Below are 13291 nucleotides of genomic sequence, written 5' to 3'. Positions count from 1 at the left end.
CCAGCAGATCTTAGCTGCCAGGTAGTAGGGACCTCGCAGCTCCCAGCCTCTGCAGGTAGCAGGAGACACCCTGCAGCACTGAGCCACAGCAGATGGGTGAGGGACCCCCCCTCAGCTCCAAGCCGCCATGAGCGGCAGGGGGCCCTCCCCAGCTCCAAATCGCCATGGGCGGTGGGGTGGCCCCCGACAGCTCCCAGCCACTGAGAGTGGCAGGGAGACCCCGCAGCTCCCAGACACTATGGGCCACGAGGGGAGGGGGTTGTGCCCCTGCAGCTCCCAGCCATTGTGGGAGCAGGGTGGACCCCAGAACTCCAGCAGCCATGGGTGCTGGAATCTCCTCTCCCCATTTTGTCACGGTTATTTTTAGTAAAAGTCACGGACAGGTCATGGGCTTCGGTGAATTTTTGGTTATTGCATGTGACCTGTCTGTGACTTTTACCAAAAATAACCATAACAAAATCTTTGCCTTATCTATGAGAAATAAAATTACAGACAAGAAAATTAATTTTCTGTTTGCTTCACTGATATCTGACAATCAACTTGTAAAACAGCATTTGTGTGGCTGAGGCTGAACATACTTAATTGCTTCAAAATGACAGAATAATTGGTGATTGAACAAGCTATCCTGAACACTTAAACAATCACAGTTAAATATACAACAATAGAAGTGTAAAATGATTCTCTGAAACTGCTAATATTATATTTTACTGCTTTTCAACACTGATGAATTTATGTACATTTTAAGTTAATTGCCTTCACTTTCTGTTTTTAAGGTTACAGATTACAGCCCGATTAATATCAAAGTATCCTATGAGTCTTCCTAACCGTGAATTATCTCCCTTACTCATTATACTACACCAGCTACTACATCAGCAGAGAAAAGGGGAAAGGACCCCATATGTGCTAAGGTGCCTTACAGAGGTTGCTGTTTGTCAGAGCCAAAAATTAGATTTGGAAAGCACACAAAAGTTGGAGCTGCAGAGAATCTGGGCAAAAGTTTGGTCTCTGACACTTCGCAGCATAAGTTTTCAGCAAGTTGAAACAGAAAGCTTTGGGTTACTTGGAGCCATAATTCAAGGAAACTTTATTGTAATAGACAAAGAACTTTGGAAGATATTTTCAGGGTCTGCATACAAGCCTTCAAGGTAAGATGGGAACCAGGGATAGTGTATCTCGTGTCTTTGACTCTGTACAGCTGTTTTTCCTCCATGAATAGAAATACTAAATTTGTTCTTGTGGCATTTTATTTAAGTACTGTGCATATTTGTGTTAAAACCTGTTTTTCAGTCATTTATAACTCAGCCTTAAAAACTCGCTCCAGTCGGAAAGTTGACATGGAAGAGAAGTGACCAGGGCAAGCTTCTTAAAAACAAATTTTGGCCAAAATAGATTCATTCTACTTTTGTTGAAACAAAGTAAAGCATATTTTTTTGTTCTTTTCAAATTAATCTAATTTCAAAAGATGGATACAAATAGTTTTAAAATAGACAAGTGGAATCTATTGTCTAAAATATGGGTTTGAAAATGCATGCACAGTGAGTATTCTTATAAAGGAATTTTTAATATGCATGCTTATTAAGTATTTTATTTATGCATTTGACAATATTCTTAGAGCTGTCCAAGATCCAGAAATAAAGACTTTGCCTCATAATGATAATAGTGGAATATACATTTAATTATGATTTCCCACAAGCTGTTCTTTGCTCTGTTTTGTTGTAGTCCTGCTGCACGTTGCTTGGCATTAGCAATGACTGCCTATGTAGTACCAGAAACTTTGAAAGTAGGAATGGTGCAGAATAATTGTGAAGGAAATACAGGGAATGTGTTAAAAGAAGCAATAATGAAATGGCTACTGTCCTGTCATTTGGAAGAGAAGATGGAAGAATGTATTGAGTTACCCCCTGTGCTATGCAGGTAACAACTTGGAGTATAATCCGCTCTGTGTATAAACAACACATAACATAAAAAAAGCAGATGGGAAAAAATGAATTATCAAAGTCTTCATATGTTGCTAATATTTTGATAGAGTTTATAAATCTGTGTGTTAACTTTCTGTAGGGTATCATAAAACACTTGTTTTGGAAATCGTTAATTTTTCCTTACTCAAATGAAAAAAAAATACTTGTTTTATAAAACTGCTGTTAGGTGAAAATTACCTGCACTACTTATACCTGAAGTTTTCTAGCTTGATGTTTCAATTTTAGGAATGACTGGAATCAAACTACTCTATCTAGCAGGTGATAATGTTAACCCTGCTGCTGCTTGGTATAACTAATGTGCTATTATAATCCAAGTTTTTAGTTATTTAAGTGTTAGCTTCAGACAGTGCATGCATTTTAAGGTTTCTTGCTTTTTAAAACATTAGGTTAATACATGATTTTTTTTTTTTTGGTAAATAACTAATATTACTGCACATTTAGCGCCTTTTATGAGAGAATCACCAAATGTTTTACAACCATAATTAAGCTTATTAATACCACTTTGGGGGAGGGAGGTAGATAAGTAGTATATCCATTTTTACGAACGGATAAACTGAGACAGAGATGGTGACTTCCATAAGGTCACACAGCGAGTCTGGCATAGATGTGTTACTCCTAAGGGAAATTCTGTGCCACTGCATGCTCACAGAATTCATGTCCCCTGCAGATTTCTTTGCTTCTGCACAGAAAAATGACTTTCTGACTGGGAAACAAAGTTCCAGCAGCGTGGGTGCATCATTTTAGGCACCCAGAGCAGCTAGCAGAGAGGTAGAGCACTGTGGGGCAGGACTGGAGAAGACCCGGCTGGTGGCTCCTGCCCTGTGCCAGGCTCAGCTGCTAGTCCCGGCTGGGCTGGGGGTAGGAGAGGACGGGACTCGATCTTCGCTTGCAAGGAGTGGCCATGTCCGGGTCAGACCCATCCCCAGAAATCTCCCCTGGCTGCAGGAAACTCCACCCCATACCGCTTTCTGCCCCCATCACTCCTCAGCCGTGGGGGGAAGGGTCACTGTATGGGGAGCTGCTTCCCCGATCACCCAACCCTCGTGCAATCAGACCCCCCCCATACCCAGATTCCCGCTAAGCCTCAGCCCCCCCACCCAGAACCCCCCCATGAGTCCCCCACATCCTAACTCGCACCCTGCCGAGCCTCACTCCCTGCATCTGGATCCCCCCCTGCTGAGCCCTGCCCTTTTCCCCCACATCCAGCCCCCCACCCCAGCTCCAGGACTGCCCCCTGAACCCTGATGAGCCATACCCCCACTGCACCCGGATCACCCCAACGAGCCCCCCGTCCCCCACCCTACTGAGCTTCAGCCAGCTGGACCTGGACCCCAGACCCCCTTCCCCCCCACTGAGCCCCCCACGTGCAGAGCCCCATGCCCAGACCCACCCTGCTGAGCCCCAAGCACCTTCACCTAGAACCCGCTGCAGAGTCCCATTGCTCCTGTGCATCCAGATCCCAACTGCACCTGGATCTCCCACTGATCCACCCGCATCCAGATTGCCCCACACAAGACCCTCTCACCCCACACCTGGATCCCCCCACACTAAGCCTTTCCAGACTAGGGATCCTGCCAGGCTGAGCCTACCTATCTGCACCTGGTGCGGAGGGGCAGGGCCTCAGGGTGTTTCTGGGGCAGATCCAGCCCTTGCACTGTGTCAGGGTCGGGTGCAGCCTCACCACCGAGTCCATGTCCCTAGGGGGAGCTGCAGGGTGATCTCCCACCTCTGTGCAGCCAGTGGCCTGTGCTCCCCACTGCTATGCTGGAGCCTCCACATTTATTTATTGACAAATAAAGTTTGCATAACTTTAAAATATTGTGCACAGAAGTTTTATTTTTTTGGCACAGAAGTTTTAATTTTTTGGTGTAGCATTCCCTCAGGAGTAATGTATATAGAACTCAGGAGTCCTGATACTTAGTCCTGTTCTAATGTAAAATTAAGGTTAGATTTGAGATATGAAGTTCGGAGTCATAATCACCTAATAAGTAGAGATGTTTCTCACCTAAATTTCATCTCTGTTTTTTTAAAAAATATATATTTTCTTTACAGTGATTTTCCTCATCTAGTGCTGCAGAAAATTCTTGTGAGCTTGACTATGAAGAACTGCAGAGCTGCAATGAACTTTTTCCGAAATGCTACTGAGTGGTATGTTTAAAATTAATCAATATAGGTAGTATGTTCCTCATATTTAGGGGCAGTATTTTTAGGGTTGAACCAGGTTTTTTTTAGCTGTAGTCCATATCCTCGTGATATTCTGTATTCCCCCTACTTGGCTCAGGTAGCATTACAGGTTTTTGCCATTCCAGCAAGCACTGAAGATATGGAACACATGTTTTCCTGTCTCTCTCATATCTTTTAATGTTCATTTCTATAAGGTATTTAGCACACTTTTGGGCATTGTAAATATAGAGCATCTACAGTCTGGTTAGGTGCTTTAGATAGGTATGAAGACAACATCTCCTCCCTGAAGATGTTACATAACATCTTTCTTACCAGTAATATATCTTAGTAAACAATTGCAAAAAAAAAAAAAAAAAAAAAAACCTTTAAAAAAGCCCCCAACTAATTAGAAATTACTCTCATGGTCTACGGTACCCACCCTTCTTCCCCATTACTTTACAGTCTTAAAACTTGATTTAGTGGAAGGAGTTGGCCACAGCTCCAAATGCTTCCCCTTTGTATGTCCTTGGGTGTTGTGGGGAGTACATAGGGAGGTGGCGCACACTGCCTTGATGAACACTGCTTTCCAGAATGCTCCAAGGGTACACACCAAAGTTGTGAGCACATTTCATCTACAGTAGGAGTTCTCAACCTTTTTCTTTCTGAGGCACCCCCCCCAACATGTTATAAAAACTCCACAGCCCACCTGTGCCGCAACAATTATTTTCTGCATATAAAAGACAGAGCTGTCATTAGGGAGTAACAAGCAGAACTATTGCTCAGGGCCCCACACCACAGCGGGCCCAGCAAAGCTAAGTTGCTCAGGCTTTGACTTCAGCCCCAGGTGGCAGGGTTCAGGGCCCCGGGCTTCAGCTCCATATGGTGGGACTTCGGCTTTCTGCCCTGGGTCCCAGGGATTCTAACACTGGCCCCCCTGAAACCTATTTGTGGCCCCCCAAAGCGGCCCTGGATCCCTGATTGAGAACCACTGATCTACAATATAGATTCATCTTGATAATCATCTCCGACTGTGATTAAAATAGTAAGTAACCATTCCTTAGTGAGATTCATCTGAGAAATGAGAGAGCACAAGAAATGACTAGAAGGACAAATAAAAATTTCATGTTATTTCTGTTTATGTTTCTTGTGTTTAAATAATGGTTTTAAAGGTACAGGTTCTAAAACAGGATGTCACAATAAGAGTAATGTGTTTTTCTTCAAGTGTGCAACACACACAAGACAAAGGAGAAGTCAGTTTTTTGGAAATTGAAGAGCTGTATCTACAAACAACTTTTGATGAAATGGCTGTTTTCACCAGCCTTGCAGTGAACATTGCAGATAAAAATCTGTCTGGTTCAGGACTTGCTGTCAACCAAAACCATAGGGAAACACTGGAGCACTGTCTGTTAGTGGTGTCAGAACAGCTTTTAAACAGCTACTCTTCTGAGGTGAGTTAGAAATGATTATTGAAGTCCACGTTTGTTCTGCTTATTTCTGTATTTTAAAGTCACAGAGCATGTTTTTTTCCTTCAACTTTAGCACTTTTCCTGTTAAAATTGAATTGCAGATAATTTTTAATATTTCCTACAAAATGAAGTAGACAAATGTTTGTTTCCCTATAATGCTCTTCAGAATACCCCAAACAAGTTACATGGGAAATAGTTACATGATCTGCAAACTGAGAAGTATACATAAAATTACAAGTTTGGCCATTTTCTCCTTCCATACAATTTCTGCCCTCCATAATTCAGAGTTTTGTTGAAGTACCGAATTAAACACCTCAGGTGAAGTCATGGCCCAATTCAGTAAATGTTAGAGCTCTCATTGGTGGCAGTGGAGCCAGGGTTTCACCTTAGTGGTGACTATCAGCTTGTGCCTGGGAAGAAAAAGAATTGTAATTTTTAAATGTTCCAATTCCTTAGATAAGGTTGCACTGTTGTTAGTATATTACTGTTCTTCTTGAACTGGCTTATTCCTGGGTGTGCCAATGGTCTTGAGCAAATCACATAACTTCTGTGCCTACATCTGCCCATCTTTAAATTACAGATAAAAATACTTACCTATTTTCCAGGAGTGTAATGAAGCTATTTGTAAAGTTCTTTGTGATCCTGTGTTGAAAGGCAGTGCAGTATAGAAGAGAAGTATTAATGTAATAAACATTAAAGCATTAAAAGAACCATTAATAGCTCTGTAAGCTGCTGAAGCACCATTTAATGTAAAATGTATGATGTATTTATATTATGTATTAGATTTGTTCCAAGTCTACTACTGCAGAACACCTAGTCCGATGTGTCAGTCTCTTGACTGGTGTTCTTAGCTGCTATTGCTATGCTGGCACATTAGCTGAAGAGGATGCATGTAAATCAGAATTGTTCCATAAAGCTAAGGTTAGTAATAATGTGTGTTTGATAACGGTAAAGAAAACAATATTCAATAACTTTAAAATGATGAATAATTATTAAAAATGAGTATTTTCATATTTTCAAAACAAAGCAATTGTTTCTGCTGGTTTCTGCTTAACAAATCACAGTAGGTGACAGGATTCAATGCATATTTAATTTATAGGGACTAGTTTTCTCACTATTACTAAAAAATATAGAATTTTCTTTTTTAAACTGTAATGGAATCTAGGCATAACTAAAATTACATATACACTACTAAAACTACAATTATTTTGAAATTGAAGATATTCTACTTATTAAAATTTTGCCTACTTGCTTTTGGGAAAATATAAAAAATCAAAATGATCAGGGTCCAGATAGCTAAAGGGTTTGTTAATAAGTTAATGGCACCCTTCACCTCTAGGTCACTTGTGCAGTTCTATCCATATTGGTAGTGAATTAGTCACTGAGAGCAGTTTGACTATCTGAATTTATTTGGTAGTCCTGCTCTAATTCCCTAGTAGCCATGTATATATAAAGCCACCATCTCTAATAAAACTGTTTAACTTCTTTGTTGGGAATCTGAGCTAATAGGTCAAAGACTGAACGCACATGGAGATTGAGTTATCTTTTTATGACTAGCGGTGGTGCCTTGCTTCAGAGTTGAAGCACAGTATCAGAGCAATATGGAGAAATGCCATGTTTTTCTTTGGTGATTAGAAAATTTGAATTTCCATCAGGTCTGTGTGGTCAGTTCATCACTTCTAGAGAGCAATGAATGTTTAAAATGGAGGAAAAAAGCAAACCTTCCACCCCAAAACTACTAACTCATGATCTGAATAGTGAAGCTTAAATGTGCAGCAGAACCACATATGTCTGTGTGTATGTGCGTGCATGCAGTCAAATAAGGGAAATATGTGATTGAGAGATTTTCACTACATTGTATTTGTATTTCTGTTTTTAATAGTCTCTCATGCATTATGTTGGAGAAAGCATTTCTCAGTCTAAAAGTAAACTTAATGAAGACTCTAGGATCATCTTGTTGAGGACTTTGATAACACAATGTACGAACTGCTTATGTAATTGTACCAAGGTAGGATATTTAAAATAATGTTTGTCCATTATTTTTATTCTGTAATAGATATCTAACTTAATTGTAACTTTCAAAAAGGAGGAATAATGTATTTTGCAAGCTTCTGAGATGTTTATCTCTTTCATATTTACTGAATTATGTATTGCATAGGGAAAAAAACTATTAGAACATTAAAGTTGCACAGTTATATCAGGAAATGCCGAAGTTAAGGCAATAATATGCAACTTCAACTCTACCGCCTTATGAGCATGCTTTACAGTAGTCTTCAATTGCATGCTATTTCTCAAATACAGTACAATATAAAATACTTTTTTCCATAATCTTAAGTCCTTATCATTTTAAGCTTACATGAATTTCATTATCATAATCAATCAGTTTCTTTTTGACTGTATTTTTTTAACATAAGTTCTCTACTCACTAAGGTATGTACTTTTTACTCTCTTCTCTCTCCAACCAGCAGAACATTGTTTCTTAGATACAATTAAGAGGATCAGGCAGTTGGCTATGAATTGTGAATTTAGGAGGCCTGTATGTGCTAATAAATATTCAGTATTGTTCCGATGCAAAACCATGCTCTGAAGTTCCTAGCTTCTGTTTGCCAGAAGCTGGGAATGGGCGACAGGATGGATCACTTGATGATTACCTGTTCTGTTTATTCCCTCTGAAGCACCTGGCATTGGCCACTGTCGGAAGACAGGATACTGGGCTAGATGGACCTTTGGTCTGACCCAATATGGCCGTTTTTATATTCTTATACTTAATCTCTAGTAAGTACAGTACTATATATATCTGATAGAGTATATTTCAATCATTCCTGTCTGGCATATGCAGAGTAGTACATGTTACTGCAAGGGTCTACACCTATATCTAAAGTAATACAAAAATTGTATGGTGTAATATTTGAGAAATAATGAACCAGTTCTTCAGCTGGTATAAATTGATGATGCTCTATTAAGTCAGCTACAAGCTCTGTTGAAGCATTGGGTGGGGGGGAGAGGAATCTATTGTTGTTGAAAATCATATACAATTATGTAATTAAAGGCTGTTTTGTGAAATCATTGAAGTCAGCAAAGCTATGCTGATTTGATTCAGCTGAGGGTGTGGCCTAGTGTTTTGTCATGAAATTAAATACTGTATTGTAGAACACAAGAGGGCAGAGCCCAGAATGAATTTAGAACCTCAACAGTGCAACCTTAACCCATAGAATTTCCTGAATTTCAAATGCTTATTTATGCAATTTTAACATTCTCTTCACTTACAGGGAGATTTTCAAATGGCTGTTAGGCTCCCAACTTCCATTTGACCCTTTGAAAATTTCCCTCGTCGTTTATGTGGAATTTCCTAGGCAAAAAAGATAAAACATAAAAAGGAGCTTTACTCTCTAGAAATGCAAAGATATTTTAGGTAGCAATAAATAGACAATGGTGAGAATAAATTTAATAACTAAATCAGTATTTGGTGAGACATGACTAGTGTTTATAAGAGGGAGTCTCTCGTCTATCCACCTTAGTTGGCACTCAGTTTTGCACCTCACCCAGCTTCAGATATCCTGAGGTGCATCAGAAATGAGGCTCCCTCCTGCACACCTTACAAAGTCTTCAGGAACTTTTATTTAGCCCTTTCATTGCTTACATGATCAGCAAAGGATGAGGTAAAAATTAAATGTTCACTTGACCCAGCCTGGTTATAGAGAGTATAATGTCTGATCCAAAGCCCATTGAAGTCAATGAGAGTCTTTCTGTCAACTTCATTTCGATGAGGACTTTAGTTCGTTCTTAACACATTTGTATGTACATCCCAGCATCTTCTAATATATGCAGGAAGGAACCCCTCTCCTTCACCTTAGCAGACTGTGCCACAGTCTGCAGAGCCAGGCTAGGCAATGGCAGTGTTAGCATAAACCCAACCCCCACTGTATTTTCCTGTTTGCAATATTCTATTTAATTGGACTTCTCAACTTGTCACTATGCAGCTAAGTTAGCTATGCATGCATGTGAAGCAAACCGCTCCTTAGCTGTGCAGCTTTTCAACTCATCAGAAAAAAATCTCCTGCTTGTGATCCATGCGTAATTTTCAGATGTTCACCTGTCAGGTCAAAACCAATGCAGGATATTTCAGTCCCCACAGTTTGGCTCTATGACTATTAAAAAAAAAAAAAATACCAGAATTATTTTTATAATTGAGAGAGGTGTTTTTTAACTCCCTGTGCTCAAAAACAAGTGAACCGTTTTTTTAAAATAATCTCTGTGCAGAGACCAAGCATAGCACAATTTTTGATCAAAAAGAGTTTCAGAAAGTTATGAGAGACTGAAATGGGGCTAGAATGCAGGCTGCTAACCTTAGCTACAATATTTACTGCTGCAGCTATCATTCAGTAAAAAAAGTTTAATGCAACATAAGGTACACTGTGTTGCATTAGCGTAAAGATTAAAGTTGTAGCCACTCCTTGCAACAGCTCCTGGAATGAATATTTGTACCCCAAAAAACCCTTGACAATAAAGATTGTATATTGAAATCCTCCTCAGCTTTAACTATAGCATCACTAGGATGCAGCTGCTGTTTGCAGATACATTAGTAGAATGTTTTCTTTTTTTACATATCTTTGAGGCTTCTATTCATTCCATTACTGTTCCTCAAGATAATGCAGTAAATAGGTACATAAGAGGAATACATTTTTAAGAAATCATGATATTTTTAAAAAAACTTTGATTTATATTCAATTTTTTTGTTTTCTGATTGGAGTTTTAAAAAAGTGACTTATCCAAAATGACACAGATGAGAGAGATTATAGTACCTCTCTCTGACCAAAAAAACAGCCAAACTGATGACAACATTTTAGGAAAAAAAACTTTTCTACCTGATTAGTAATATATTTGAACTTGCTTACAGACATGTTCCATTTTGGATTTTTCAAGATAAATTGTAGTGCATGACACGCTCCTGTTATTGGAATCTGGACCTGTATTTTTAATATTATCTGTTTACTTTAATGAATTCACAGTAGGGAATGAATCCAGTTCCTTTCTAAGAAGAGAATATGTTATGTGTACTGTGATAACTGGTCTGTATACTTTGTTTTCTGACAGAGCAGTCCAAGTAAGATCTTATCAGGCTTATTCCTGAGTTTGTTAACATCAAAGAAGATGAATGATCTTGTAGATATTTGCAAACATCTGGTAAGTATGTTTATCTAAATGCTGTGTTTCTTTGCATGAGGATTATTTATACAGTATAAAAAACTCAGAGACAAACTGAATGTGATTTTTATTACAGGAAACAAATTAGGCAATAAAAATATATCAGACTTAAGAGCCTTTCTAACTAGTAGTGTTTGTGTGGACCATTCCTACATGTGTGAACAATGAAAAAATATTGCTCAAAGAACTATGCTAATCTTGCGACCAAAATTTAGTTATATCATTTAAGCCTTGTTTTGATACTATATGAATGAAAAGTGCACACTGACAAAGCTATAGAAATAATAAATTATAACCCCCACTTTTATTAAGTGAATGAAAAATAGAAACACATTGTAAAGTAGTTATGGCTTTTTGATCAGTTATTTTAACGTCCACAAACAGCTTAATTTATTCTTAAGATAGTCAAAACGCACATCTTACTACTCAGCCATACATCTTACAGCATCACCTGTTGCACTAGCTTCTACCCGTGCTTTTTCGGTAATTAATTTGATAATAAATGCCAGTAATACTTCTCCATGTAACAGATCTGAATCAAGGCCAAATCTGGGAGCTGCAAGCACATAAGAATTTGCTTCCATTTCTTTTTCATTGTATTAAGTTAATCTGTTTTTTAATGTTAAATTTATTTTGCGTTTGGAAAAGATGAAGGATTTTTCTGCTATGAAAGTAACTCTTTAAAGGTGCTTGAAAAATAAATATTCATGCTGAATTCTTCAAATATGTACACTTCTGTCCTACACTTAGTAGCAAGGTGACAGAATGTGGCATCACTAAGTTTTGTAAAAACCTTGAAACTGTATCCTCATCTGCTTCCAATGCACCTTGAGCTGGGTGTCCAGTCCAAATAAATAACATACTTAGTATTTTGCGTGAGGAGAAGCTGACAGTTTCACCACTGTTAGCTTGTCAGCCAACGGCACCACTGTTAGCTTGTCAGGTTGAACGGTAATTATTTGTGGAGTCCTTGTGTCATTCTCTGGTTTCTTTTTAATCAGAAGTTTGCCAGTTTTTAAAGTAACGTTGGTGTTTAAGTGCTAACAATGCAGTCGGCATTCTACGAAACCCAGAAAAGAAAGCATTCTCTTTCCCAAAGAGCTCACCATCTAAAGAAAACAGTTCAAATCACACACACTGCACCAGCTAACTAGAAGATGGGTTTATCGCAGAAAGCTGAAGTAAATATGAGGCTTCATAGTTGATGACTTTTAGTTGCTAGGTTGCATAGAAGTGCAAAGAGGGATTTCAATGAGATTAACTACAATTATAATTATTATTTATTGTGTGTATTACAATACTGCTGAAGGGGCCCTGTCAAGGATTAGGACCCTACTGTGTGTTAGGCAATATACAAACAAGTAACAGGAAGACACCCTTTGACCCAAAGAACTAGATTTAGGACATGATGGAACCAGGTAGAGGAAACAGAGAAGTGGAAAAATGTGAGGACAGGTAACAGGAAAATGAACACATTTTGTATCTCAGAAAGTATTAATTTTAAAAAACTCATTCACCCACAAGGTGTGCACACTACTAAAGTGAGTAAATTCATGATCTTAGCATCTCATGTCCTTTCTCACCCTGTTTGATTCACAAGGAAATGATGGTCTGTTTCCATGTTCTGTTACCTATATTGCATTTTCAGCCACCAAAAATAAAATTTACAAGAATGTGATGCTTTTGTTAGATGGTCTTTACAGGCAAACCAAGTGATGCTGGAGAAGTAGACCTAATGGAAGATGATATTGAGGAGAGTGCAATGGAAGTAGATAACCATGTAGCCATGGACCGATTTGATGATCACTATATCACTGACTTCGGTGATGCAAATGAGTCTGGAGAGATGCAAAACGTAACTGGTAAGTGAAAGTCTGCTTTCTGTCCAGAATTGTTTGCATAAGTGTAGGGCACATGCTTTTTTCAATCTTACACTGCCCACTTGTCTCACATCACAGTTAGGCAACACATTGGACCATTACAGTAGCTGGGATTGTAGCTGAGCCATTTGCCTCCAGAACAATAATAGTGTCTTAGCAATTCAATAGTGTTGTACAAACATTAACTAAAGCCTTGGGAGGAAACTACTATTCTTCATTTACAGTTGGTAAAATTGAAGCAGATAAAGTAAATAACTTGCTCAGGGTCATACAGTGACTCTATGGCAGAGCAGGGAGTAGAGCTCAGGTCTCCAGACTCCCACTCCAGTGGTCTAATCACTAGTCCATGCGTCCCTTCAGACCCAGTACCAGGATATTTTCTTGTGTGTTGTAGTTGGTTCTATTTAATTGTCTCTCTTTTCTTGCAGAGTAGGTCTATCACCTCTTTGGCAAGGTCAGCTTTCTCACATATCCAGATTTGCAAAAGAGTTGTCACTTTCCTTATCCATGACACAGATTTTTTTTTTCCTACCAGGCTGGTTTGGCACCAGCAGTGATAGCATGTTTTCTTTTGAAATCTGATCTGAATTCTTGCTAA

At 38.9% G+C, this 13291-nt stretch overlaps 1 protein-coding gene across 2 annotated transcripts in view; it reads left to right on the top strand.

Moving 5' to 3' along the window:
• Positions 1-13291, top strand: part of ATM (ATM serine/threonine kinase) — a 108496-nt gene that overhangs the window by 29754 nt on the left and 65451 nt on the right. For both annotated transcript variants that reach the window (XM_054015520.1, XM_054015519.1), the window contains exons 10-17: positions 774-1145; positions 1720-1914; positions 4032-4127; positions 5365-5590; positions 6392-6529; positions 7491-7616; positions 10703-10792; positions 12504-12675. In XM_054015520.1, the coding sequence (XP_053871495.1) occupies positions 774-1145; positions 1720-1914; positions 4032-4127; positions 5365-5590; positions 6392-6529; positions 7491-7616; positions 10703-10792; positions 12504-12675 (1415 nt within the window). The remainder of the gene's footprint in view (positions 1-773; positions 1146-1719; positions 1915-4031; positions 4128-5364; positions 5591-6391; positions 6530-7490; positions 7617-10702; positions 10793-12503; positions 12676-13291) is intronic.

The sequence above is a fragment of the Malaclemys terrapin genome, chromosome 1, assembly GCF_027887155.1.
Source record: "Malaclemys terrapin pileata isolate rMalTer1 chromosome 1, rMalTer1.hap1, whole genome shotgun sequence".
NCBI classification, from domain to species: Eukaryota; Metazoa; Chordata; order Testudines; family Emydidae; genus Malaclemys; species Malaclemys terrapin.
This window is presented reverse-complemented; position numbering and strand designations above follow the sequence as displayed.